Source organism: Pongo abelii, chromosome 4 (genome assembly GCF_028885655.2).
Source record: "Pongo abelii isolate AG06213 chromosome 4, NHGRI_mPonAbe1-v2.0_pri, whole genome shotgun sequence".
Lineage (NCBI taxonomy): Eukaryota > Metazoa > Chordata > Mammalia > Primates > Hominidae > Pongo > Pongo abelii.
Genome location: NC_071989.2, coordinates 84,800,538 through 84,825,971, shown reverse-complemented (window position 1 = coordinate 84,825,971; position 25,434 = coordinate 84,800,538). Strand labels below are relative to the sequence as shown.

The following is a 25,434-nucleotide window of genomic DNA, read 5'->3' as shown; positions in this document are numbered from 1 at the left end:
CGGACTTATATCCAACATACACAAAGAACACTAAACTCAACATTAAGAAAACAAACACCCAATTAACAAATGGACAAAAGATCTGAACAGACACCTCACCAAAGAAGATGCTTGCCATCATTTGTCACCAGGGAATTACTAATTAAAACACACCTAGTAGAAGGGCTAAAACCTAAAAAACTGACAATGTTAATTGCTGACAAGGATGCAGACTAAAACTCATTCACAACTGCAAAAACAAAAAATTTAGGAATAAATTATTTCATTCAAACATTTCCTCCACAAATGTTTACTGAGCAACACTATGTTTCCCCAGCAAACACTGGGGAAAAACTTTCACTGCTATACAAGCTAATAAATGGCTAGACTTGGATTTGAACTGAGACTCTCTGACTCCAGAACCTGTGCCTTAACACATCATACCGCACATTCAGACTATCTGAGTGTCAGAAAATATGACTGAAATAAATGGAATGAGATGCTGTTTTCCTGGGTGGAAAACCAGTACTAAAAAATGCTAAGTCTCTCTTAAATTAACCTGTATACTAATTGCTATAAATACACTGGCACAACTTTTTAAACTTGTGAAATGATTCTCAAATCCATATAGAGGAATAAATTCCAGCCACTGGCTAATAAAACTGTGAAGAGTTACAAGTATTTTGCTCTGCCAGTTGTGACAATAATACTTCAAAGATACAAGTATCAAAATAGTATGCTTCCAGCAGAGAGATCAACGAAAAAATAAAATCTAGAACTGACCCAATTTTACACATATCTATACATATATATAAAGCGATATATGTGATTTATTATATATTAAAAATGTCATTTTATATCAGTGAGAAAGAAATGGATAATTCAATAATAATATTGAGGTAACTGGTTAACTATATGGAGAAAAATTAAGTCAGCTCTATGCATCATGACATATACCCAAATTACTTGCAGATAGATTAAAATTTTAAATGAGAAAAAAAATCCCATGAGAATATTGAAAAACAATTTAAGTGAACATTTCCAGCATTCAAGGGCCCGGAAGGCTTTTGTTAAAAATAACATCAAAGACATAAACCAAGAAAAGATTGTTAGGTTTTTACTAAGGAAAACATATTAAAAAGCATAATAAATATTTAAATACAAAGCTAACTGAGAAAAATATTAGTAATATATGATAGTAAAGGGATTGGCATCCTTATTAGAGTTTTTTGAATCTCTACTAAGACAATAATAAAACAGGCGAACATCCCAATTAAAAAGGGTCAAGAAAAGGACAAGCAATGCTCAAAACAAATACACAAATGGGCTGTAAAACCAGGCAGCAATGCTCAGCCTCTCTGGCAATCCAAAAATGCAAATCAAAATAACCAGATTCCACTTTTGACTCCTCAAATTCCAAAGATTTTACAGTGAATTTCACAGTGATGATGAGGGTCTGGGGCCATTAGTATTTTCATACCCTGCTAGAGGGAGAGGAACACTGTCTGAGTGACTCTGGATCCCTTAACACACAACATATACCTTCCTGAGCCTTGGTAACTGAAACAGTTAGAACCTTAAAGTGTGTTTGATACTCTTTCAATTGCTGTCCCCTTTCCTCTGTTTATATGTCTGCCATGATATTTATCACACAATAATTTTATCACCATAACCACAAACTGTTGGGGGCAGGAGGAACCTAGGAGACAGATGCCAACTCCACCCAACCACAGTCAGAGAACCAATAAGTAATCAGCTGTGACAAGATGCATCCCAGCACCAAACACTCAAATCCATCTGCGCAACCAACACTCACAGATATTTGGTGAGTGGGTGTTTAATTTAATACATCATTAAAAAGCTAAAAAAGCTCTTGGTAAATGGAAGATTACTTTGCTCCTTAGCACAAAATGTAGGCTGCTGGAGAACTAAAGCTGCCAATGTTGCTAAGTGGTAAATGGTTTTTGTTTTTTTTTTATGTTGTAACAATTTTATTTTGATTTTTAAAAAAGGAGTCTCTTGATTTAATCAGGGCTTTGGGGTCATAGGGGGATTAGTCACTGTCACAGTCATAATAATGCATTTATTCAGGAAAAACTTTAATTTTCTTTGTCTTCTTCAAAAACAGCTGCCGGAACACCTCAAATTAAGGGATGTTCATCTAAAACACCTTTACTGAAACTTGATTCCTTGGGCCAGAGGAAAGTCTTTACTGTAGTTGATAGTACAAGTAGACCTTCTCATGTACTGTTTCCAGGCATCACTGCCAGACTCCCTGCCACCACCAGTGTGCTTTTCTCCTCCAAAGGCACCTCCAATCTCAGCCCCACTTGTTGGAATGTTGACATTTACAATGCCACAGTCTGATCTTTAGGTCCAAGCCAGCGAAAGATTCTGCTCAGATCTTTGGTAAAGATGCTACTTGAAAGTCCCTGTTTTACTTCACTATTCCATGCAAAGACCTCTTCTTCATTCTTGAACTTAAAGACATAGAGAATCGGAGCAAAAGTCTCTGTGTGTGCAGTGGATGCATCGTGGGCAAGACCTGTCACAATTGTCGGTTCTACGTAATTTCCAGGGCGATCCATAACCTTGCCCCCATAGACCACTGTGCCACCTTCTTTTTTTGCTTCTTCCACTGCTCCAAGAAACATGCTCACTGCCTGTTTGGTGTGGAGTGGCCCATAGAGAACATTAGGGTCCCATGGGTTCCCAACTCGGATCTGTGCATAGGCCTTTTTAAGTCTGTTTACAACCTCATCATGGATGCTTTCATGTACAAACAGTCGCCTCGCAGTGGTACACCTCTGGCCAGCTGTTCCCACGGCAGTGAAGAGAGCTGATGGAACAACTAAGCTGAGGTCTGCATCTTCAAAGGCAATAATGGCATTGTTTCCTCCAAGTTCCAACAAACTTCTCCCAAACCTCTCCTGCACCATCAGGGTCACCTGTTTTCCCACCTGAGTGCTCCCAGTGAAGGACAGCAGGTTCACTTGTTCATCTTTGGCCATTGCTGTGCCAATATCTGCTCCACCACAAGTCAAGGAATAAATTGCACCAGGCAGCTTGTCCTCCAGAACCTTGGCTATTATCTTTGTGACAGCCACACTAATGAGGGAAGTGGTTGGAGCTCCTTTCCAGAAGCAGACATTTCCACAGATCAAGGCAATGGCGTTGTTCCAACCATACACTGCCACAAGGAAACTGAATGCCGTGATGATTCCAACCAGGCCTACAGGATTCCACTGCTCAATCAGTGCATGGCCAGGTCTTTCAGAAGGCAAGATAGGTCCTCCAATCATCCTTGATAAACCAACAGCATAGTCACAGATATCCACATACTCCTGAACTTCACCCACACCTTCCACTAAGATTTTCCCCATCTCCAAAGACACCAAGCTTCCTAGTACTTGGATCTTCTCCCACAAGGCATCGCCAATCTGTCTTACTATTTCTCCTCGTTTTGGAGCAGGAATATCTGCCCAGATTTTCCATGCTTCTCTTGCTTTCTTTACAGTTTCTTCATAGTCTGCCACACTGGTCTGTCGGACTCTTGCTATTGGCTAGTTGTTAGCAGGGCAATAGGTCATAATAACCTCTCCCCGGCCTCCCCAGCTTCCATTATACACGCCCTCGTTTTCCTCGCGGAGCCCCAGCTCTTTCAGCCATGCATACTGGGGCTGATTGATGAGGAGAGTGGACATGAAGGCAGCAGGCCTGCTCCAAGGTGCAGGGAGCTTGCTGGTCTTTGCAGCGTGCACACACAGCGCGTGAGGCAGGCGCCACATCAATGGTTTTTAATGTAAGACCAGATTGGAATTCATTTTCCACACGTGGAACTAGGGGTAATAATACTTACCCCTTGGAGACGGCAGATGCCAAATCTGTATTACTCACGGATGTATCTTGGCACAGCAGGCAGTTGATAAGTGATAGATATTATGATGATAATCTCTCATTCATTCTTTTGGAAACTCCTTACTGAGCCCCATAGTGATAAGGAAATGAAATAAGTGCCTTACATTTGTTATCTAACTTAATAAGCTGGGTCATCACCGCATAAGCTCTTTAGCTTGAAACAAAATGTAGTCCAGAACATTTGACTTGCTTACATGAAAACACAAATGTCAACTTCTAGATTATCTAACTTTACCCACCCTCTTCCCACAAGATCACAGGAAATAAAAAATTGCTTTAAGTCCTCATTCATATTACAAAATGCTGTTCCAGATACTGGCCTCACAGTAAAGGACAGTTTTCCAAAAATTTGAGAATTGCAAGGTTCCCAAGGGGTATCTTGTCCAACCTTTTCATTTTACATATTGCCAAATAAGGCCTAAATTGTATGTGATGTGTCCAAGGTCACACATAAGTGAGAGGTCACAATGGGATAAAATTGACACTGGCTGCCAGACCAGTGACACTTCCATCCTGCCCCATTCTTTCCTTCTGGTAACCACCAAAATGCTTTCTCTTCAAAAACAGCATGGAATATCACATTTTCAGGCCTTACAAAGATGAGATGTGGGAAATGATTTACTTCTGGTCAGCTTTATTCCCAGTATCTAACTCATGATTCTGCCTGAAATTTAAGGTAAGAACCTGTAAATATATACCATGTGCTTAAGAGAACAGCAGATAAACCACAAAAGTTAAAAGCCTTTACTAGCAATTCTAGAAGAGATTATGAATTACTTTCAAGGGAAGCAGCTGATCATGAGTTTAAAAATCTCAAATGCCTTATTTTATCATTTCCCTTTTCACTTTATGGTTCAAAACCTTTTAGAGAATCTGATATAATATACCCAGGAATAAAAGAGGAAAAACTAATTATGCAGTCCTGGACCCACTCTACTAGAGCACATGTCTCTCAGTGTGGACGTGTCTATCAGCCACAGGCAAGATGCCAGTGGCAATGTAAAAATTCAGAGATAAAAAGAAAAGCTAAGAAAGAGGGGAAAAAAGGAGGTAAGAGGTGACACTCATATGTGGTTGTGGCTGCATAAATCAAGGACAATTTTCTACAAATGAGAAGAATCTTCTTGGACCACTGAGATGTCTTACTAAAGCTGGGATGTAGGTCTGGGTACCTGAGTAACAATAAAAAAAAAAGAAAAAAAAAAAAAGATGGGGGCAGCAAGATTTAACAGGAAAAAATCGAGGAGCACAGACCTAGATTTTACCCCAACTCACATATTACCTCGCTGTGTGGTCATGGACAAATCACACCATCTCTATGGATATCAGTTTTGTAAAACAAGAGAGTTAAACATAGCGATTGTCAAACTTAATACCCAAATGACAAAGGATGGTGAAGGCTGGGCGTGCAGGCTGCTGTAAGTCTCAGATTTCTCTGGTCTTGTGCCTCCTACTTAAACAGATTTCACAGAGATTCTACTTTCAGGGTCTGTATGACCCTGGACAATTTATTTATTCTCTCTGAACCTTACTTTTCTTGGGCCAACTCTCCTATAAGAATAACTAGAGAAACTAGAAAGAATTTTTAAAAATCTATTTGAAAGTATCAGATAGATACCAGTGCAGTGAGACTTTGTCAGACCAAGATCTGCAAGAGAAAAGAAGGCAAGAAGGAAAATGTGGCTTTTGGTGTCCATATCCCCTGAAGGCCATTGACAATTCCAGAAGCTGAGAAGCTGAGCAGAACTTCCATCCACCACACAGAAACGGAAGGATAAAACTGGAGTTCAGGGCCCATTAGAGAGTGAGGACCTTGGAAAACATGTTAGGTTTTCAATGGAGACCCCAGTGAGCTGCAATCTAGGAACAGAATTGACCTGGAGATAGGCCAACCTTCACATAGGATGAAATGGTTCTTTGACTCATCTCAGTCACTGAGTTATTATCGCCTGTCCCCTTCCCAGCTGCCAACTAGAAGAAAAACTAAATTCTGTCTGGGGGAATATGCTATCATTCAGAGCATCAAATTATCTCTAAATTTAAAATCCAATGCTCAGAAGAAATAACCAGTTATAAGGAAAAGAAAGGTTAACCAAAAGCCAAGAGAGGAAAAAAACATTAAACAGACACGTGGAAGATCCAGATAGTGGGGTTATACACACAGACTTGAAAATATGCTCAAAGAATTAAAAGACAAGAAACAACATTCTGGCAAAGAACTAGAAAACATTTTAAAAATCAAGTGGAAATTTTAGTCATAAAACTACCATTGTTAAAATCAGTTACCAGATGGATGGGTTTATATGGATATTAGGCACAGTGAACAGAGAATTGGGGAACTGGAATATATGTCAGAAAAAAAAAAAGATCCAGACTAAGGTGCAGGGAGACAAAAGGATGGCAAATATAAGAAGAGTGTAAGAGGCATCCAGGACACAGAGAAAAGGTGTCACATACATGTAATTTCACTCTCAGTAGGATTAGAAAGAGAGAACGCGTCAGAAACAATATTTGAAGAGAAAATGGTGGAGAATATTCCAATATTGAAGAAACAAATAAAGCTGCAAAGTTAAGAAGAAATGCAGGCCCTAAAGAGAAAAAAATGCGAAGGAAAAAAATACCTAAGTGCATTAAAGTAGAACTGGTAAAAGCAAAATATAGGTGAAAAATGTTTAAAAATAGCCAAGGAAAAACAGAAATAATGGGAGGTGGGACACAATGAAATGATATCTTCAAAATGCTGAAATAAAATACGTGGCAACCTGGAACTCTATACTTAGTGAAAATATACTTCAATAATAATAATAATAATAAAAGAATTTCCAGACAAACAAAAACAGAGAAATTGTTACTAGAACTCTTGCACTAAAAAAAAATAATAATAAAGGGTAGTCTTTAGAAAGAAGGCAAATGATCGCAGATGGTAGCTCACAGATGGAGAAAATAATGTCATTTAGAAAAGGTAAATTTGTGTGTAAATCTAAATGAATATTGAGTGTAGAAAATGACAGTAATTTCTCCTGGGATTTAAAAATACATAGAATTAAAATGCACGACAACAGGAGCATGGAATCAGGAGGGAAATAACTGGAATTTAAGTATTCTACATTCCTTCTAGTGTGTTAAAGAAGGGTAGAGATAGTAACATTGAGTTAACAAAGTAAAAGTAATTTTGTAATTTCTACTAATTACAAAAAGGGTATAAACAGGGAGTTAACTAATAAGCTAAAAGAGGAGGAAATGGAAAATATTTAAATGGATAGAAACCAAGATAAGAAAAACATTCTGAATAGAATAGATGGGTATAATATAAATAGTAAGATAGCAGCATTAAATGCAAATACATGACTAATTATATTTAATGTCAATGAACTGCGGTTCTCTTCCAGTAAGAACGAGTAAATTCCTATAACCACCAACCCTCTCACTGATAATAACAACACACTTTAACAAAACACACAAAAAAATGACAATCTAAGGGCTCTGGAGAGTGAACAAAAGTAGGCAGATTTGGAGAAAGATCTGGAGAAGGAATCTAGCATCTGGTGAGTTACCTAGTTTTTCAGTTTTGCCGTGAGGGCAGGCCACAGTCACACCACGGCATGGGACGGTCAAACTGTGATGGAGAACCTACCATCAATCTTGCCTAGCGAACCAGAAGATGGAGCCTGGGGCAACCAGAATTACTAGAGAATGAGGAGGGAACCTAAATTTTGTGTACAAACTCTGCTCACATCTCTGGCTGATCCTGGAACTGTTCATGCACAGGGAAGATTTTAAGGAGTCCAACTAAAAATTTAAAAATCTCTGAACTGAGATTTGAGCTGCCACCCACCTCAGGTGACATCATGTTTACACTGTGAGTGTAATCAAGCTAATCGCCTGCTAAAATGAAACAATAAAGAGCCTCCACAACATATCATTCACAATGCCCATGATACAATTCCAAATCACATCACATAAGAAATATAATGGCAACTCTGAGATGACCCAGATGTTGGAATTCCCAAAGACTTTAACATCACTATTATGATTAACCTCGGTGCAGAAAAATAAAGAAAAAACTCATAACAAATAAAGAACTCTCAGCCAAAAACAGAAAACGTAAGAACAAATGAGAATTTTAGAACTGAAAAAATATAATATTGGAAATAAATATTCACTGTATGGGATTAATAACAGACTAGAGATGAGGGAGGAAAAAACCTGTGAACGTGAATACATCAATACAAATTGTCCAATCTGAAGAACAGAGAAAAAGATTGAAAAAAATAAACAGAGACCTAGGGATCTGTGGGCAATATCAAAAGGCCTAACATATTAGTAATTGAAGTCCCAGGTGGAGAAAAGTGAGAGGAGATAAAAGTATGTGGGAAAAAAATAGATGGGAAATTTTCCAAATTTGCTGAATGGCATATATTTACAGATTTAAAGAGTCAACAAATGACAGACAGGAAAAATACAAAGAAAACTATGTTTAGGCACATTGTAATTAATCTGCTGAAAGCCAAAGACAAAAGCGGCCCGAGAAAAACTACACAATACACACAGTGGGACAATGATTCAGATGACTGCTAAATTTTCATGAGAAACTACAGAAACAGAAAACAGGAACAACAGCTTTCAAGTTAAGACATTTCTGGACAAAGTAAAACTAAGGACAGTTCATTGCCCACAGATCTTCGTTATAAGAAATGTGACAATAATTATTTCAGATTAAAGGAAATGATACCAGAAGGAAACATGACTGTTGAGGAGTGAATAAAGAGCATACAAGTGGTAAATACAAAATTTTTTTATCTAGGTGAACATAAAATAACTGTAAAAACTAAAACAATAAGGCTTCTAAAAGATTATACAGGCATCTGTCTTCATGACTTTGGGGTAGGAAAAGATTTCTTGGACTACATTAAATTTCTATTCATCAAAAGACATAATTCACTTATTAGCCAAACTGGGACACTTCTGAAAATGAAAGGGAGGAAAATTATTACTCTGGATGTCTAGGCATAAGCTGGGACAGTGGGGCACAAACTGGAAATATAGTGACACTCACTATCTATCTTAGGTAAACACCCAATAGGAATGTACCCAATGAGCACCAAAAGAATGCTTACAGCAGCATTATTCATGACAGCTCCAAATAGAAACATCTCAAATGTCCATTAATATTGAATTGTGATGTAATCACATAATGGAAGACTATATGGCAACGAAAATGTATTAAACACTGCAACACCCAATAAGATGGATTATTTCTGAAATGTAACATTAAGCAAAAGAAGCCAGACATAAAATAGTATAAGCTATATTACTTCATTTTACTTAACGTTCAAAAACAGGCAACATTACCCTATGGTTGATAAGTCAGAATAGAAAGGGAGGGAGTTATGATTGAGAAAGGGGACAAGAGAGGCTTCTGAGGTACTGGTTCTATTGCTTAACCTGTGTGATAATTATGAATGTGTTCACTTTGTGATAATTCATCAACTTGTATACTTATGACTTTTAAACTTTTGTTTGCATATTATTCTTCAATCAAAAAGTTTATAAAAAGGAAATCTAACCTAAATGTAATATGCAAAACTATAAAACTCCTAGAAGATAGCATAGGGGAAATCTAAACGATCTTGAGTTTGGCAATGACTTTTTAGGTACAACACCAAAGGCATGACCATGAAAGAAGTAATTGATAAGTTAGACTTAATTTAAAGTTAAAAATTTCTGCTCTGCAAAAGATACGTCAAGAGAATGGGAAGACATCACAGATAGGAAGAAAATATTTGCGAAATTATTTTGATAAATGTTAACCAAAATTCATAAAGCACTCTTAAAACTCAACCAAAAGAAAATGAACAACCTATTAACAAATGGGTAAAAGATCTGAACAGACACCTCACCAAAGAAGATACACAGATGTCAAATAAGCATGTGAAAAGATGCTCCGCATCATATCATTAGGAAAATGCAAATTAAAACAACAACGAAATACCAGTATACACCTATTGTAATGGAAAAATTCAAGCACTGACACCACTAAATGCTGGCAAGGATGTGGAGCATCAGGAACTCTAATTCATTGTCAGTGAAAATGCAAAATGGTAGAGTCACTTTGGAAGACTTGGTTTCCTACAAAACTAAACATACTCTTGCCATATAATCCAGCAAATTGCATTCCTTGATATTTACTCAGAGAAGCTGAAAATTTATGTCCACACAAAACCTGCACACAGATGTTTACAGCAGCTTTATTCATAATTGCCCAAACTTGGAGAAACGAAGCTGTCTTTCAGTAGGTGACTGGATAAATAAACTGTGGTACATTCTAATGATGGAATGTTACTCAGCACTAAAAAGAAATAGTTTGTCAACATATGAAGAGACATGGAGGAACCTTATATGCATATTACTAAGTGAAAGGAGTCAAGTCAATCCAAAAAGGCCACATACTGTATGATTCCAACCATATAACATTCTGGAAAAGGCAAAACTATAGAGATATTAAAAAGATCAGTGGTTGTCAGGAATTAGTGGGAAGGGAGGGATGAATAGGTGGAGCACAGAGGATTTTCAGGGCAGTGAAACTTTTCTGGATGATACTACAGTGGCGTATACCTGTCAAACTCCCCAGAATGTACAACATCAAGAGTGAACCCTAATGTAAACTCTTGGATTTTTGGACTCTGGATGATTACATTGTTGTCAGTGTTGGCTCATCATTTGTAACAAATGTACCACTCTGGTAGGGGATGTTGACAGTGGAAGAGGCTGTGCCTATGGCTGCAAGGGGTGAGGGGTGGTGCCGAGTTTCGAATATATGAGAACTCTACTTTTTGCAAAATTCTGCTGTGAATCTAAAAATGCTGTAAAAAAATTAAGTATTTTTTTAAAAAAGAAATAACTTCAGTGCTTACTTACATAATGTAAAAGACGTAAAGCTATTTGTATCCTCATCAATAATATATCCATACTTTTATTATTAAAACATGTATATTACAGGGAATTTAATAAGATTGCTACTCTGGGAGAATGTTCCTGGCTGCAGGCCCAGGTTGGACAGGTCTGGGCCAGGCACCTCCCAGCAAAGGTAGCCCCAGGGAGTGCTCCCCGAGGTCAGCACAGGGCTTAGGTTCTAATTCTCATAACATCCTTCTGCTTGACATTTTATGCTTCCACGGATGGGGATCCAGAGGAGCTTATCCAGGACGACTTCTGAGGCAGCACAGCTCTACCAGCCATGTCTGACTATTGCCTCAGGCCGCTACAGAAAATTCTAGATTTCACACTTTCCTGAGTGTGCCGGACATTGCTCCACCAGGGCTCAAATTCGCTGTCGGAAGAAGAGGACTCACAGCCTAAGAGTCTTTCCTCCACCTCCAGCTGCTGCAGGCACTGCCTCCGAGCAGCAGATAGGAGGCTCTAGAGGGTACCAGGGCAGCCAGAAAGAAGGGAAGGCCTCCCCACAGCACAGGGGTGTGAGAACACTCTCCAGCACTCTCATGTCTGACTTCCAGCCAGGAATGTTTAATGACATATCATGACAGGATCAGCAAACAAATCCAAACTCAGCCAGCGTCTGCTGACTGCCAACTCCCTGCCTGTCCAAGGGGCAGTGCAGTGTTAGGGCTGAGAACCAGATTGCCTGGAAACTCAGGGTTATTCACACAGTCCTCTGCTTGGGTTCCTGAGCTGTACGTATCCTGCTGGAAGAGAGCTGAAGAAGCTCATCCTGGCTGTCCACTCTTGGGAAGGTGCATCCTGCAGGCTATCTGGGAAAGAAAAGAAGCTGGGACCACAGGGTCAGGCTGGAGCACTAGGACTGCCATGTGGCTGGTCCCTGTGGGGAACAGACGTGCTTAAATTAAGCCCAGATCACAGGGTCTGCCTCTGTCCACGGGGCAGTTAGCAGGTAAGGACTCTGGCTCTGAAGTCAGGCTGAACAGGATTGCATGTGGCTTCCCCAGGCCACGGTATCTCTTGGATTGATGTGAGTGTTAAATGGGATAGTATATGAAGTCCTTAGCAGAGAATCTGAAACACACATTACTAAGTATTAGCTGCCACCAACACCCCCGGACTCTGAAAACCTCAGATCGCCCCCACAAATGATCCCATATAGCAGGTAGTCCAGTTGAGGTGGGGTAGGGGTTGGGGTAGTGCACAATAGAAGCAAAATTTACAGGGGGTGAAGTGATAATGACACAAATTCCCAAGCATCATCGTGGTGGGCTGAATAATACCCTCCAAAGAGATCCAGGTCCTGATCCCTGGAACTCATGAATGCCACCTTGCAGGGCAAAAAGGACTTTGCAAGTGTGACTGTGTTAAGAACCTTAAGGTGGAAAGATCATTTTGGATTATTGGGGTGGGGGGCCTACCTCTAATCAAAAGTTTTCTCATAAGAGGGAGGTGAATGGAGATTTGGCAACAGAAGAGGAAAAGGCAATGTGACAATGGAGGCAGAGAGTGGGATAAGGTGGCTGTAGGCTACAGAATGCTGGCAGCCACCAGAAGCTGGGAAGAGGCAAGAGTGAATTCTGCCCTAGGGCCTCCAGAAGGAGTCAGCCCTGCCAACACCTTGGTTTTATCCCATAAGATTCATTTTGAATTTCTGGCTTCCAGAACTACAAGAGAATAATGTTTTGTTGTTTTAAGTCATTAAATTTGTGGCAATTTGTTGCAGCAACAAGAGGAAACTAAAACATTGGATTAGAATCCTGGCCAACAGCTAGGCATCCAGACAACAGAATCTAGGCCTCGGGGAGGGACGCTGGAAGACCCTCTCAGTACCACCGCCACTAAACCAGTTAGGTTCAGGAATGAGCTCCAGCACCAGGCAAACAGAATGAAACTGGAGCTGAGGTAGAGGCCAAGTCACAAGGGCAGTGGTGTCATGAAGGGCAGCAGGGAACTGGCACTTCCACGGGCACTGTGGCTTGGGGCTTGCCGCACGCATTCCACAGAGCAAGTTTACAGCAGCAAGCACACCTCCAGCCCCTTGGCAGGTGGACCTGCATTCACATATGAAGTGCCCACCTCAGTTAGGGTGGGCTCTGGGCCGGCAGTCTGTGCACTGGTGGTGGTCTGTGAACTGTTTTTTGTTTGTTTGTTTGTTTGTTTGTTTGTTTTTGAGACAGAGTCTCTCTCTGTCGCCCAGGCTGGAGTGCAGTGGCGTGATCTCAGCTCACTGCAACCTCCTCCTCCCCAGGTCAAGCGATTCTCCTGCCTCAGCCTCCTGAGTAGCTGGGATTACAGGCATGCGCCACCATGCCCAGCTAATTTTTTTTTGTATTTTCAGTAGAGACGGGGTTTCACCATGTTGGTCAGGCTGGTCTCAAATTCCTTGACCTTGTGATCCGCCTGCCTTGGACTCCCAAAGTGCTGGGATTACAGGCGTGAGCCACCGCGCCTGGCCAGTCTGTGAACTGCTACCCAACAGTTAAGAGATTAGGAAAAAAATTGACAATAAGTGCTTAGAAACTTCCAGCAATTTGGCATTGCCAGGACATTTTTGAAATGTTATTTTCTTGCTGTTGAATCTTTTAATAAAATACAATGCTTACATTTTGAATGCCTTTTTAAAAGCTATTTTTCCAGAAATTTGTTTTCATTGTATTTTTTAAGGGCCTTGGTCCATAGTAAATTGGAAATTTAAAACGCACACACACACTCACACCCTCCTGCAGGAGGACAGGGAGGAGACAGCAGCAGTGGCACAGGTGTGGTCTGACAATCCTTCCAGGGGAGGGCTTGCACATGACTGCCTGAAGACAGAAGGGCTAGACACCAAGCACAGGCTCCGGGAGCTCTTTAGTGTCCTGGTTGGCACCCAATCCCCTGCACTCTCACAGCCTTGGGAATGATCCTATCTGTCAGAAGATAAAGAGCCCAGGTACAGCTCTCGAGTGCATGCCTTTCCTCATGACTACTTTCCTGCTTAATGAGGCATATTTCACTTTATTTGCACTTCCTCGATGCACACCAACCCAGAGCTGGGGTGTATGCTGGGTGTCAGGATAAAGCTGGCCCAGGTAGGAGACACTGCTATCTATAATCCAGAAATAGGAAAAGGCATGCAATGAAAAGAAGATGACTGTCTAGGCTGGACTACCTATATTGCTCAAGTGCAGCATAAGACAAGGATACTCTGCCTCCCTCGCCTCACTTGTGCCCCTGGACAACCCCATGAGACTGAGATTGTCACTCTCGCTTCACAGAAAACCCAAAGTTGGTTCAGAGAGGCACAGAGGTAGCACAGGTGATACAGGAGGTAATTCAAGTGCAGGCTTTGGAAGTAAGACCTGTATTCAGATCCCACCTTTGTCACTAACCAGCTGGATAACCTTGGAGTTATTCAGCCTCTCTGGGCCTGAGTCTGCATATTTGTAAAATGTGGATACTAATACCTGCATCATAGGCTTCTTGTGATAATTAAAAGAAGGAACATCTAGAGAACACATGACACACGGCATATAACCTGAAGTCCTCAATAAGTGTTGGCTTTTTAAAAAAGAGGATTGACGGGGAGGAAAGCCACAGCTAAAGGGTGAAGGAACCAGTGCTTTCTGGCTATAAGGACAGTGCACTTTCCAATGCTTATGGCATCACCGCACAGATGACAACTGGAAGCTGGGAACTACAGTAGCATTACAGACTCTAGAGGGACTGAAAGGACATACCATCTAGAACATCAAGAAGGCAAGATACAGCATAAAATAAAAGTAACTGACTTAAGAATAGCAACTGTTGTTCAAGTCATGCCCACGTTTTGTAAATGTAATAAAAAAAACTATCCTGTTTACGATACAAATAATCAAAGAATTGGAAATTTGGAACTAAGCAAGTTTAATTTTTAGGTGGTAGCCCCACTAAATCTAAATTCCATTTTCTTAGTTTTATTATCTATACACACTCATTAGAACACCACATAATCACCAATATTTTGTGAAATGTGATATAAAGATGTAATTGTAGATGAAACAAAACAGTTTAAGAAAATAAGTGATTTGATAAGGTGGTGCATATTCACTTTGTTTCAGTAGTGTATAGTAATTAAAGCACTAAATCAAGCACTCTAACAACAGGAAGTAACACGAGTCTCAAAGTTTCCCCATTGTATATTTCATACCCTGAATGAACTAGTTTGAAATAGCAACTTAAACTAGTATTTGTCAAGAAAAAGATAAAAAGCGTAAAAAATTGATTTTGTACTATTTTCAGTGTTAGCATTAATATGCAAAACTAGCCACTCAAAAACTTGAAAAAAGGTATCTCTCTTTGGGCCTGGCATGTTGGGTCATGCCTGTAATCCCAGCACTTTGGGAATCACGAGGTCAGGAGATCGAGACCATCCTGGCTAACATGGTGAAACCCCATCTCTACTAAAAATACAAAACATTAGCCGGGCGTGGTGATGGGTGCCTGTAGTCCCAGCTACTCGGGAGGTTGAGGCAGGAGAATGGTGTGAACCCGGGAGGCAGAGCTTGTAGTGAGCTGAGATCGCGCCACTGCACTCCAGCCTGGGAGACAGAGCGAGACTCTGTCTCAAAAAAAAAAAAAAGTATCTCTCTTTAAAAAATAACACGGAGTCTTGTTCTGAATCTCAAGTAGAATTCTTCAAAGACACTTGGCTCTATGATTTCCATCTCATGAGAACACAGCAGTTGAAAAACTAAAATGGATATCCTGAGCAAGGCTATCAGTAAGGCCTAAGGGATTTGTAATGACAGCTTAGTATGACATCCCCTATTCCCTTTAGCCAGAAGTCAGGTTTCTACCTACCAGAACCTAACAGGAGCATGGAACTGCAAGACAGTGGCTCTAGAGTACTGAACCTGGGAGACGTTTGCCTATAGAAGAGGTGGAGGTAAACTTGAACCTGAACGCGGCCAGCTGTCATTACAATAAGGAAAACATGAGAATTCTAAAGACCCAGTGATGGTCTCAGGAAAAGACATAAGAGTATTTGGTGCCCAGGAAAACAGCTCTGATTAGCTCAACAGCCTCCAAACCATGGACAAAAGTAAAAGCTCATTAGGCTGGCTCTGACTCTGTGAAAGATGGACATACATTCTGTGTACATCTTATGCATAGTTTACTTTGCAAATGAGGGAACTGTGAAATGTATTTCCAGAGTGATTAAAATAATCATTCTTCAAAGTTTTAGTGGTTAATGGAGTAAGTTTCACCTATGTGAAAAATTTGCTCACTGGGAAGTCTTTAGTGTCTAACTGTGAATAAAAGAGACAGGAGAGAGCTGTGATGTGAGGGGAAACTACACTGATAAAATCTGAGCATCTCTGATCTCCCATTTCCTGTAAAATGAACAAAAGAGAAAGAAGAGAAATGGCAGGTAAAATGCAAGATATAATAAAAACTAGATCAAAAACAGGACACAGATTTTAAAAATATAGCTACTTAAAAGTAAGCCTACATTTTTGATGTGAAGCAGAGAATATGTTTTTCATGTCAAGAGGAACAAATCCAGAAGTAAAATCCCCACCAAATAAGCCTATGATATTTAGCAGTTTGATGTTGCCACTGTCAGAAGATGCCTTCTGAAGACAGTTAAAAGAGAAACACCGAAATAATAAGCACAAACACAGAACCCAGAAAAGAGCTTCCTATGTGGAAGATGATTTGAATTTTTGCATTCTGACAACCCCAGTCATAGATAATAGGTGTTTCCTAAAATCCTTTGCTAAAGGCCATCTGAGTACTAACATATTACATTAATATAAATCTCATCTTACAAAGATGGCTTTATAAAAAGAATGTATGCAGGTGATTTTATGACAAGATAAGAAACATTCATAGTATTTAACTCTATAGATGCAATTTTCCAAAAACCTCCTTCTGCGTTCTACTACACCACCCCTTGGAGAATCAAGGTTATATCTGAACAACTTAAGGCCTTCACATGCTGTGGGAAAACTGGAATGTCAAGGTTCATGGTGAGAATAACCACCGTGAAGGCAACTGTCTTATCCTGCTTTTGACCCAGGAGATCAGTGACCAGCACCCCTGTGTCTAGAGGCAGGAAGGGTCCATTGTTGGAGCAACTAGTCAGAGTTATGGTAAAGGAAGTGGCATCCCTCTGGGCTCACAGAAAAACCAAAATGTAAATTTTAAAAATTCACTGTAAGGACACTTCACAGTGAGGACCACACCATATCAATACTAGAGCTTCTATTTGAGATGTGCTGTAATGTATTTAAGGAATACTCTCATCCAGTATTTTACAATTTCATCCTTTACTTATTTATATCCAATATTTACTTTTAAGTAAATGTTGGTATCTGAAGGGCTACACATTAATTACCTGAAAATTCCACTGCAATCACTATTACTGAGTCCAGCACTATGAGTTAGACACATTAGACACTCAATATTGTGTCTGATGCTGAAAAGATAAATGAAGGCATGAACGAATGAGGAAAAGAATAACTAATAAAGCTCTTTATTCATTCCCCAGGTATTTATTGAGGACTCCACTGTGTGCCAAGGCAGAGGCCTGACTCAAAAAGTAAGCAAACAAACATGAGAATGACAGATTATGACAAGTGGCATGAAGAAAATAAATCAGATAATAGGAAGTGATTGGAGGGAGAAGACACTCTATATGAGGTGATCCTGGAAGGGTCTCTGAGGTAGAGGCCTTTGAGCTGAGCCAAGCCCTGAAGGATGAGAAGTGATTCTGCCTCCTCATACAGAGAAGAGCGTCAGCAACCCAGCAGAGGGAACAGCAGGCGCAAAGGCTCTGAGGCCAGAAAAGACTTGGCTTATTTTAAGAAACAGGAAGGACACCAGTGCAACGCCATGTTTTAAATGCTGAGTACAACAATGCACACAGAAATGTCATACCTTAGAGACACTTTCAGATAATTGTACTAAGTTCTTCTAAAGAACTCTACAAACAAATGACATAGAGGTTTGAGACAATCACTTGAGTAATTCAGGCAATTCGTCACACAGGAACTATACTCATATTTTGAACTTTATTTTTTACATAATTAATTCAGTATAAAGGATAACAAATATATACTACTTGCTTTAGTTCAGAGCATAATAGTATAGATATTTCTATCCCACTTTATATCATCTTTAAGTACCCTTTGGTGTGTCTGTAGGATAGGATAACAATTACTTTTAAGCTTTCCAACCTCATGTGGTTAGATATCTTTTTCTTCATTTCAGATATTTAAATGAAATTCAACATTTAAAGAAATATCTTGGAAGCACTTTGCACGTGGGACACAAAGAATTGTAATCCTCATAACAATTTCTCACAACTTGTCAAATTCGACTTTTACTGTGGTGGATTCTTACAAGTTCACAGAGTAACTAAGGAGAATTGTGCAGCAATTAAAGCAATTAAGAGCAAATCCATAACTTCTTGAGTCTTTGGTTGTATTTTAGTTGAGTCACAGGATAATTCTCTTCTCCCAAGCATCAGATCCACATTCATAGCCTTGTCTACACTTTGCTGATAATCCTGCTGGTGTGTTGCACCCTCACAAGGAGCAATTTAAAACTGTTCTCTTAAAAGACAGAAACAAATTAATTAATGAGACCAAAGGGATAATGGCAGAAAAATAAGAATTTTTAAATGGTTCTCTTTTTGGGAAGGAAAGAAAAGAAAGATTGTATGGGTAAACCTAAACAGATTTGTCACTATGAGTAACAAATTCAGAAAAGGTAAACTCCACATTGTTAACAGTGGTTACCTCTAGGGTGGGGCTGGAGGAGTAGTGATCAAGGGGAAGGACTTTACATATACAGTATATATATTTTTTCTTTTTTAAAAAAAGATGGGGTCTCACTATTTTGTCCAGGCTGGTCACAAATCCTGAACTCAGGTGATCCTCCTGCTTCAGCCTCCCAAGTAGCTGGGACTACAGGTGGGCACCACTGTACTCAACTAGTGTGTGTGTGTGATACTATGTGGTGTAAAGTGGTGATATTATGCTTGATTTTTACATTATTTTTTGCATTTCTCAGTATCTTGAAAATATTTTTTTAGTGGGCCAGTAGATTAAATTTCTGACCACTTAATTTCATCTGGCTGTCAACAAAATCTCTTTCTCCTTCTCTTTTTCTCTCTCTGAAATGTATACATGAACTTTTATCTAAAACTTTTATGACAATTTGCATGGCATGGGTGCAGTCTCCTCTCGGGCTCTCAGGTCTACAACTGCTAAAATTCCAAAGTACGGACATTTTAATAAAATAGTTAAGTTGTAAATTTTCCAACTATGACATTGAAATATCCTGTATTTTCCTGTATTTTCCCATCTGTTTTTCCTCAGTGAGGAGGGTTATCAATAGGCTATTTGATGAGATCAATAAAGCATATTAATCTTCAAAATTTATACTTAATTGGAAATCTGTAGGTCTCAGAATACCAAGGTACTATTTGTGCCTCCATTTGTCCCCCACATGTAGCTAAGCCAGGTTGGCCATCACTGCATGTCCAGGACCTAGCATAGCACCTGGGACAGGTCAGATGCTCAATAAGTACTTGTGGAATGAATGAATAAGTCAGTCTTATGAATGGGTCCACAGGAAGGTAGCAGGAAGCAGTGGAAAGCTTTGGAATCAGATAGATCTGTGTTGGATTTCCAGCCCTGCCACAGATGACCTGTGTGGCCTTGAGCAAAATGATTAACTTTCCTGAACCTCAGTTTATGTACCTCTATAATGCAAATAATAATACCTCCCTACCTCATAGGGATTTGTTGAGGATTAACTGAGATAATATATATGTACCTAAACATTTGCATTCATTAAACAGCAGTTCCTCCTTCTTATAGATACTTAAATTTTAGTCTAAAGATGGAACTAGCTGGGCGAGGTGGCTCATGAAGTGTAGCCGAAGTGTAATCCCATCACTTCGGGAGGCCGAGGTGGGTGGATCACCTGAGTTCGGGAGTTCGAGACCAGCCTGATCAATATGGAGAAACTCTGTCTCTACTAAAAATACAAAAGTAGCCGGGCATAGTGGCACATGCCTGTAATCCTAGCTACTCGGGAGGCTGAGGCAGGAGAATTGCTTGAACCCAGGAGGTGGAGGTTGCAGTGAGCAAAGATCACACCATTGCACTCCAGCCTGGGCAACAAGAATGAAACTCCATCTCAAAAAAAAAAAAAAAAAAAAAAAAAAAACAGTTGGAACTACCTGGCAGTTCTCTCTTTTCACCATTGTGTTAATAAAAATCAAACTTTATTTTTTATATACTATTTTGTCCACCTCAGATGGCTTTTGTCCTATTTCTTCCTGTCAAACCCAGACAAAATCTCAAGGTCAAGTTGAACCACCGCCTTTGCCTCAAAGCTTTTATCCTGTACTCCTGTCCCCAGCCAAAACCAAGTTATTCTTCCTCAGTAAGTGTACTACCCTGCCTTTCTTACAGCATCTCACATTGTCGTGTTTAAAGTCATCTCTACCTACGACATCTCCCCTCCTAGGCTGTCAGCTTCCTGAAGGACAAGGGTGATTGCTAGTTCATAACTGCATCTTTCAAAAGCATTTTCTATAGTGCTTTCTGGGTAATAGATGTTTAGTAAATTTTAAAAAACCAAATTAATAAACGATCATATTTTCCCATAGGAAAAATAATATAATAGGCTATTACCTGCCTGTTCAAGAAATTGATTTGAAATAAATTACAGATAGAATAGGATAGAAGCAAAGTTTCAATAACTATAAAAAACTATACAATGTTAAAATTAGGCTTCAAATTCTATAGAAAGTACATAAATGGGAGCTACGTACACTGCAGTGATGACAAGGCTTCAGCGCAGCACAAAGACACACTAATAATCTAAAACACAAGTCTGCCACATCATAAATTTGTCCTAACTCTTATAATCAGCTATAATGAATACAAAGCTTTCTTAAAAGAAGAATGATTTGGATAAGCAAGTTTCTTTAAATTCATGTCTTCTTTCTCCTCCATCTTGTAACTGACGTTGTAGCAATTAGAGCCATTCAAAATCATTCTATGCATAGGTATATCAAAACATCACTTTCTCTCCTTAAATATATACAATAAAAATACATTTAAAAAATAATGAACTTTCTACTGCCTCTCTCTTGCCTTCTCACCCTCCCTTCCCAGCACAGAAACCTTCTAGTTGACTACTTCCATATGGCTCTTGCTAGGACCTTCGGTTATTTTTGCCCCCTTTATACTATGCTACTCTCTGAACCATGTGTTCTATTCTCAACTATTTTTATTCCTACTTCTGGGCTAATAATAGAAGCCAGTGCTTATTGAGCACTTACTATGTGCCAGGTACCATGCTAAGTCCTTTAAACATCACGTACCAGCCACAGCCTTCCAGGGTGGCAAGTAGTAGCTCAGAGAAGATAGCTCCAAACAAGACTGCAGCTGGAGGTGGTCAAGGAAGGCTTTCTGGAAGAGGCAGCTCTCAAATGGAGGTTTTAAAGGACCAGTCAGACAAAGAAGAAAGAAAAGGAACCATATGCACAAAGGGCACTGATTGTGAAATAACAGGACATGTTCAAGGCACCACAAGTCCTTTGATAACAGATCAGCCAGCTGTGGTTTGACACTCCCAAGAGAATGGATAGCTAAGAATATTAGAACAACCAGAGTCAATCAAGGTTACTTGGCTGTTCTCTCTGCAAAGTACAATGATATCAACTTAAATGAAGTCATTACACGTTTAGCCATAACCTGTGAACTAATAGATATCATAATCTTCTAGAAGCTCTCTCTTAATACATTCCATCACATTCCTGTGATTTGCTGTTCCCCTCTACCCTCAAGCCTCTGCCCTCAGCATGCTCCACTAACTTTACCCTAAGCAGGGAGCCAAGCCAACATCTAATACTTCAAGGAGAACAAGGGGCAGAAGTTTAGACCAGAGTTTCCAGACCTCAACATATGTAAACATCGCAGGTCTGTTTCAGTCGGTCTGAGGACGTGGCTGAGAGTGGACATTTCTAATGGGTTCCCAGGTGGTGCTGTTCCGAGGACCACATTTTGAGAAGCAAGACTCTGGTAGAGCAGATTCTGCAAGTTGCACTGACTACATTCACATCCCTCCCCAACATGTATCACCTGAAGAACCTGTTCTAAGCCTCAGTTTTCTCATCTGTATAATGTGAAGTGGCTGCTGTGGAAATCAGATGAGAATGTATAAGGACTATCCAGCATCTAGTCAACTGTCAAGAAACAGTAGCTCCCATTGTTGAACAACTTTGGGGATGTCCAGCCAGAGCTCCCTCTGTGCCTTCCCTTTCACTTCCTTCCACCTGTTATTGATTCCACTTCTCTTGGCTTCCTCCTGGGCCATGACCTGTTGATTATTCCCTATTTTACTAATATTTCCAATACTCCTCCTCTCTGCCTTCAAAAAATGTTCTTCACATCAAAAAACAAATAAATAAACTTCCCCAGTGACCTTCAATCACTACCTTCTTCATTCTACAGTTCAACCTGAAATTTGAAAGGTATCAGCCTTGGCTGTCCCATCTACACCCCTATCTCCAACTCTTTAATCATTTGTCATCTAGATTCCACTCCCACAAAGCTAGGGAACCACTTTCTCAAGATCATGTACCAGCCACAGCCTTCCAAGGTGGCAAGTAGTAGCTCAGAGAAGATAGCTCCAAACCAGACTGCAGCTGAAGGTGGTCAAGGAAGGCTTTCTGGAAGAGGCAGCTCTCAAATGGAGGTTTTAAAGGACAAGTCAGACGAAGAAAGAAAAGAAACCATATGTACCATTGATCCTGGAATAGGGAGAACCTATGGTCTTTTATAAACTGCCATTCTTCACTTCTTGATATTAGTGACTCGTCACCATAGTGACCTGGGGAAGAGGCATGACAAGGGTGGGGCCTAGCCACTGAAATGCAGTTATAGCACATCCCCTTGGGAGTTTAGCCAATGTCCCCCACAATGCCATCATCGCATGGATTCCATAAATGGGGTTACCCCCAGAGCTGCCTTAATTCCTGAGTGAACAATGAGGGGTGAGCCTAGGATCTACACTGGAAAGGGTACTGTTTTCAGGAGATTTTTGGCTTTGTGTGTGACTCCAGAGTCCTCCTAACTCCCACCTGGATGGTAAGATAAGCCTGGTCAGGAGCTGGAGCAGCTTCCAGAGAAAGTCTGGGCTAGGATTCTCCCAGCCCTGCTGCTTCTTCCCAGAAGGAAGTGCTATCTCTGGTTAGCTCTTCTTTCTGCCAAAGCAGTGTTCCATATTAAAAAGTATGGGGCCAAGGTTTAATAATAAGAGCCCTGAAAAATCACTATCTTCTGTGCACACATGCCCCCTAGATATCTTGTTGAACAGAGTGGACAATTACAAGCAAGATCCAGAAGCTTCAGGGTCCCTCAGCCAAATACCATCAACATGTCACCCCACCTCTTAAGATGTAGCTCCAGTGCTAAGGGCACAAAGCAGAGGCAGAAGTGAACGGTAAGAAGGAATATGGGGAAGTACTAGCTAGAGCAACCAGACAAGAGAAAGAAATAAAAGGCATCCAAATTGAAAAGGAAGTAGTCAAATTATTCTTGTTTGCAGATGATATGGTCTTATACTCGGAAAAACCTAAAGATTTCACCAAAAAACTATTAGAATGGATAAACATATTCAGTAAAGTTACAGGATACAAAATCAACATACAAAAATCAGTAGCATTTCTGTATGCAAACAGTAGACAGTGTAAAAATCAAAAAGTAATCCCATTTAAAATAGCTACAAATAAAATACATAGGAATTAAAATAAATGAAAGATCTCTACAATTAAAACTATAAAACACTGATGAAAGAAATTGAAGAGGATACTAAGAATTGAAAAGATATTCCATGTCCGTGGATTATAAGAATTAATACTGTTAAGATGTCCATACTACCCAAAGCAATCTACAGATTCAATGCAATCCCTAGCAAAATACCAACAACATTCTTCACAGAAATAGAGAAAAAATCCTAAAATTTAAGTGGAATCACAAAAGACCCAGAATAGCCAAAGTTATCCAGAACAAAAAGAACAAAACTGGAGGAATCCCATTACCTGACTTCAAATCATACTCCAGAGCTACAGTAACCAAAACAGCATGGTACTAGCATAAAAACAGACACATAGAGCAATGGAACAGAATAGAGAACCCAAAAATAAATCATACATTTACAGTAAACTCATTTTCAACAAAGGTGCCAAGAATATATATTGAAGAAAGGACAATCTCTTTAATGGGTGCCAGAAAACTGGATATCCATATACAGAAGAATGGAACTAGAACCCTATCTCTCACCATATACAAAAATCAAATCAAAATGGATTAAAGGCTTAAATCTAAGACCTCAAACTATGAAACCGTTAAAAGAAAACACTGGGGAAACTCTCCAGAACATTGGACTGGGCAAAGATTTCTTGAGTAATACCCCACAAGCACAAGCAACAAAGCAAGAATGGATAAGTGGGATCATATCAAGTTAAAAAGCTTCTGCACAGCAAAGGAAACAATCAACAAAGTGAAGAGACAACCCACGGAATGAGAGAAAATATTTGCAAACTAACCATCTGACAAGAGAGTAATAACCAAAATATATAAGGAGCTCAAGCAACTCTATAGGAAAAATCTAATAATCCCATTTTAAAATGGGCAAAAGACCTGAATAGACAGTTCTCAAAAAAGAAATACAAATGGCAAACAGGTATATAAAAAGATGCTCAACATCATTGATTACCAGAGAAATGCCAATGAAAACTACAATGAGATATCATCTCACCCCAGTTAAAATGGCTTTAATCCAAAAGACACACAACAACAAATGCTGGCGAGGATGTGGCGGAAAGGGAACCCTCGTACACTGCTGGTGGGAATGTAAATTATTATAGTACAACCACTATGAAGAACAGTTTGGAGGTTTCTCAAAAAACTAAAAATAGAGCTACCATATGATCCAGCAATCCCACTGCTGGGTATATACCCAAAAGAAAGGAAATCAGTATATTGAAGAGATAGCTGCACTGCCATGTTTATTGTAGCACTATTCACAAGAGCTAAGATTTGGAAAGACCTAACTATCCATCAACAGATGATCGGACAAAGAAATGTGGTAACATTTTCTTTATCCAATCATCTGTTGATGGATAGTTAGGAGACAGTTAGAAGAGACTTACCACATTTTCTTTATCCAATCATCTGTTGATGGATAGTTAGGAATACTACTGAAGTACATAATGAAGTATTATTCAGCTGTAAAAAGGAATGAGAGCCTGTCATTTGCAACAACATGGATGGAACTGGAAGTCATTATGTTAAGTGAAATAAGCCAAGCACTGAAAGGCAAACATCACATGTTCTCACTTATTTGTGGGAGCTAAAAATTAAATCAATTGAATTCATAGAGACAGAGAGTAGGATGATGGTTACCAGAAGCTTGGAAGAGTAGTAGGGGGCAGGGCAGGAACTGGGGATGGTTAATTAGTACAAAAATATAGTTAAATAAAATGAATAAGCTCTAGTATTTGATAGCACAACAGGGCGATTATAG

At 39.6% G+C, this 25,434-nt stretch overlaps 2 protein-coding genes and 1 long non-coding RNA gene across 4 annotated transcripts in view; 1 reads left to right on the top strand and 2 right to left on the bottom strand.

Moving 5' to 3' along the window:
* The window catches only part of PDE8B (phosphodiesterase 8B), a 255,385-nt gene that overhangs the window by 138,533 nt on the left and 91,418 nt on the right, over nucleotides 1-25,434 (bottom strand). The window lies entirely within an intron of this gene.
* On the bottom strand, nucleotides 1,933-3,782 carry LOC100451192 (alpha-aminoadipic semialdehyde dehydrogenase-like). Its single transcript, XM_054555651.2, is given in 2 exon segments — nucleotides 1,933-2,348; nucleotides 2,351-3,782. Coding segments are annotated over 2 exon segments (1,614 nt in total). The 5' UTR covers nucleotides 3,768-3,782; the 3' UTR covers nucleotides 1,933-2,151.
* Nucleotides 4,397-18,286, top strand: LOC129059433 (uncharacterized). The gene is made up of 3 exons (XR_008525319.2): nucleotides 4,397-4,573; nucleotides 17,372-17,422; nucleotides 18,094-18,286. It is a non-coding gene; the product is annotated as an uncharacterized LOC129059433 (long non-coding RNA).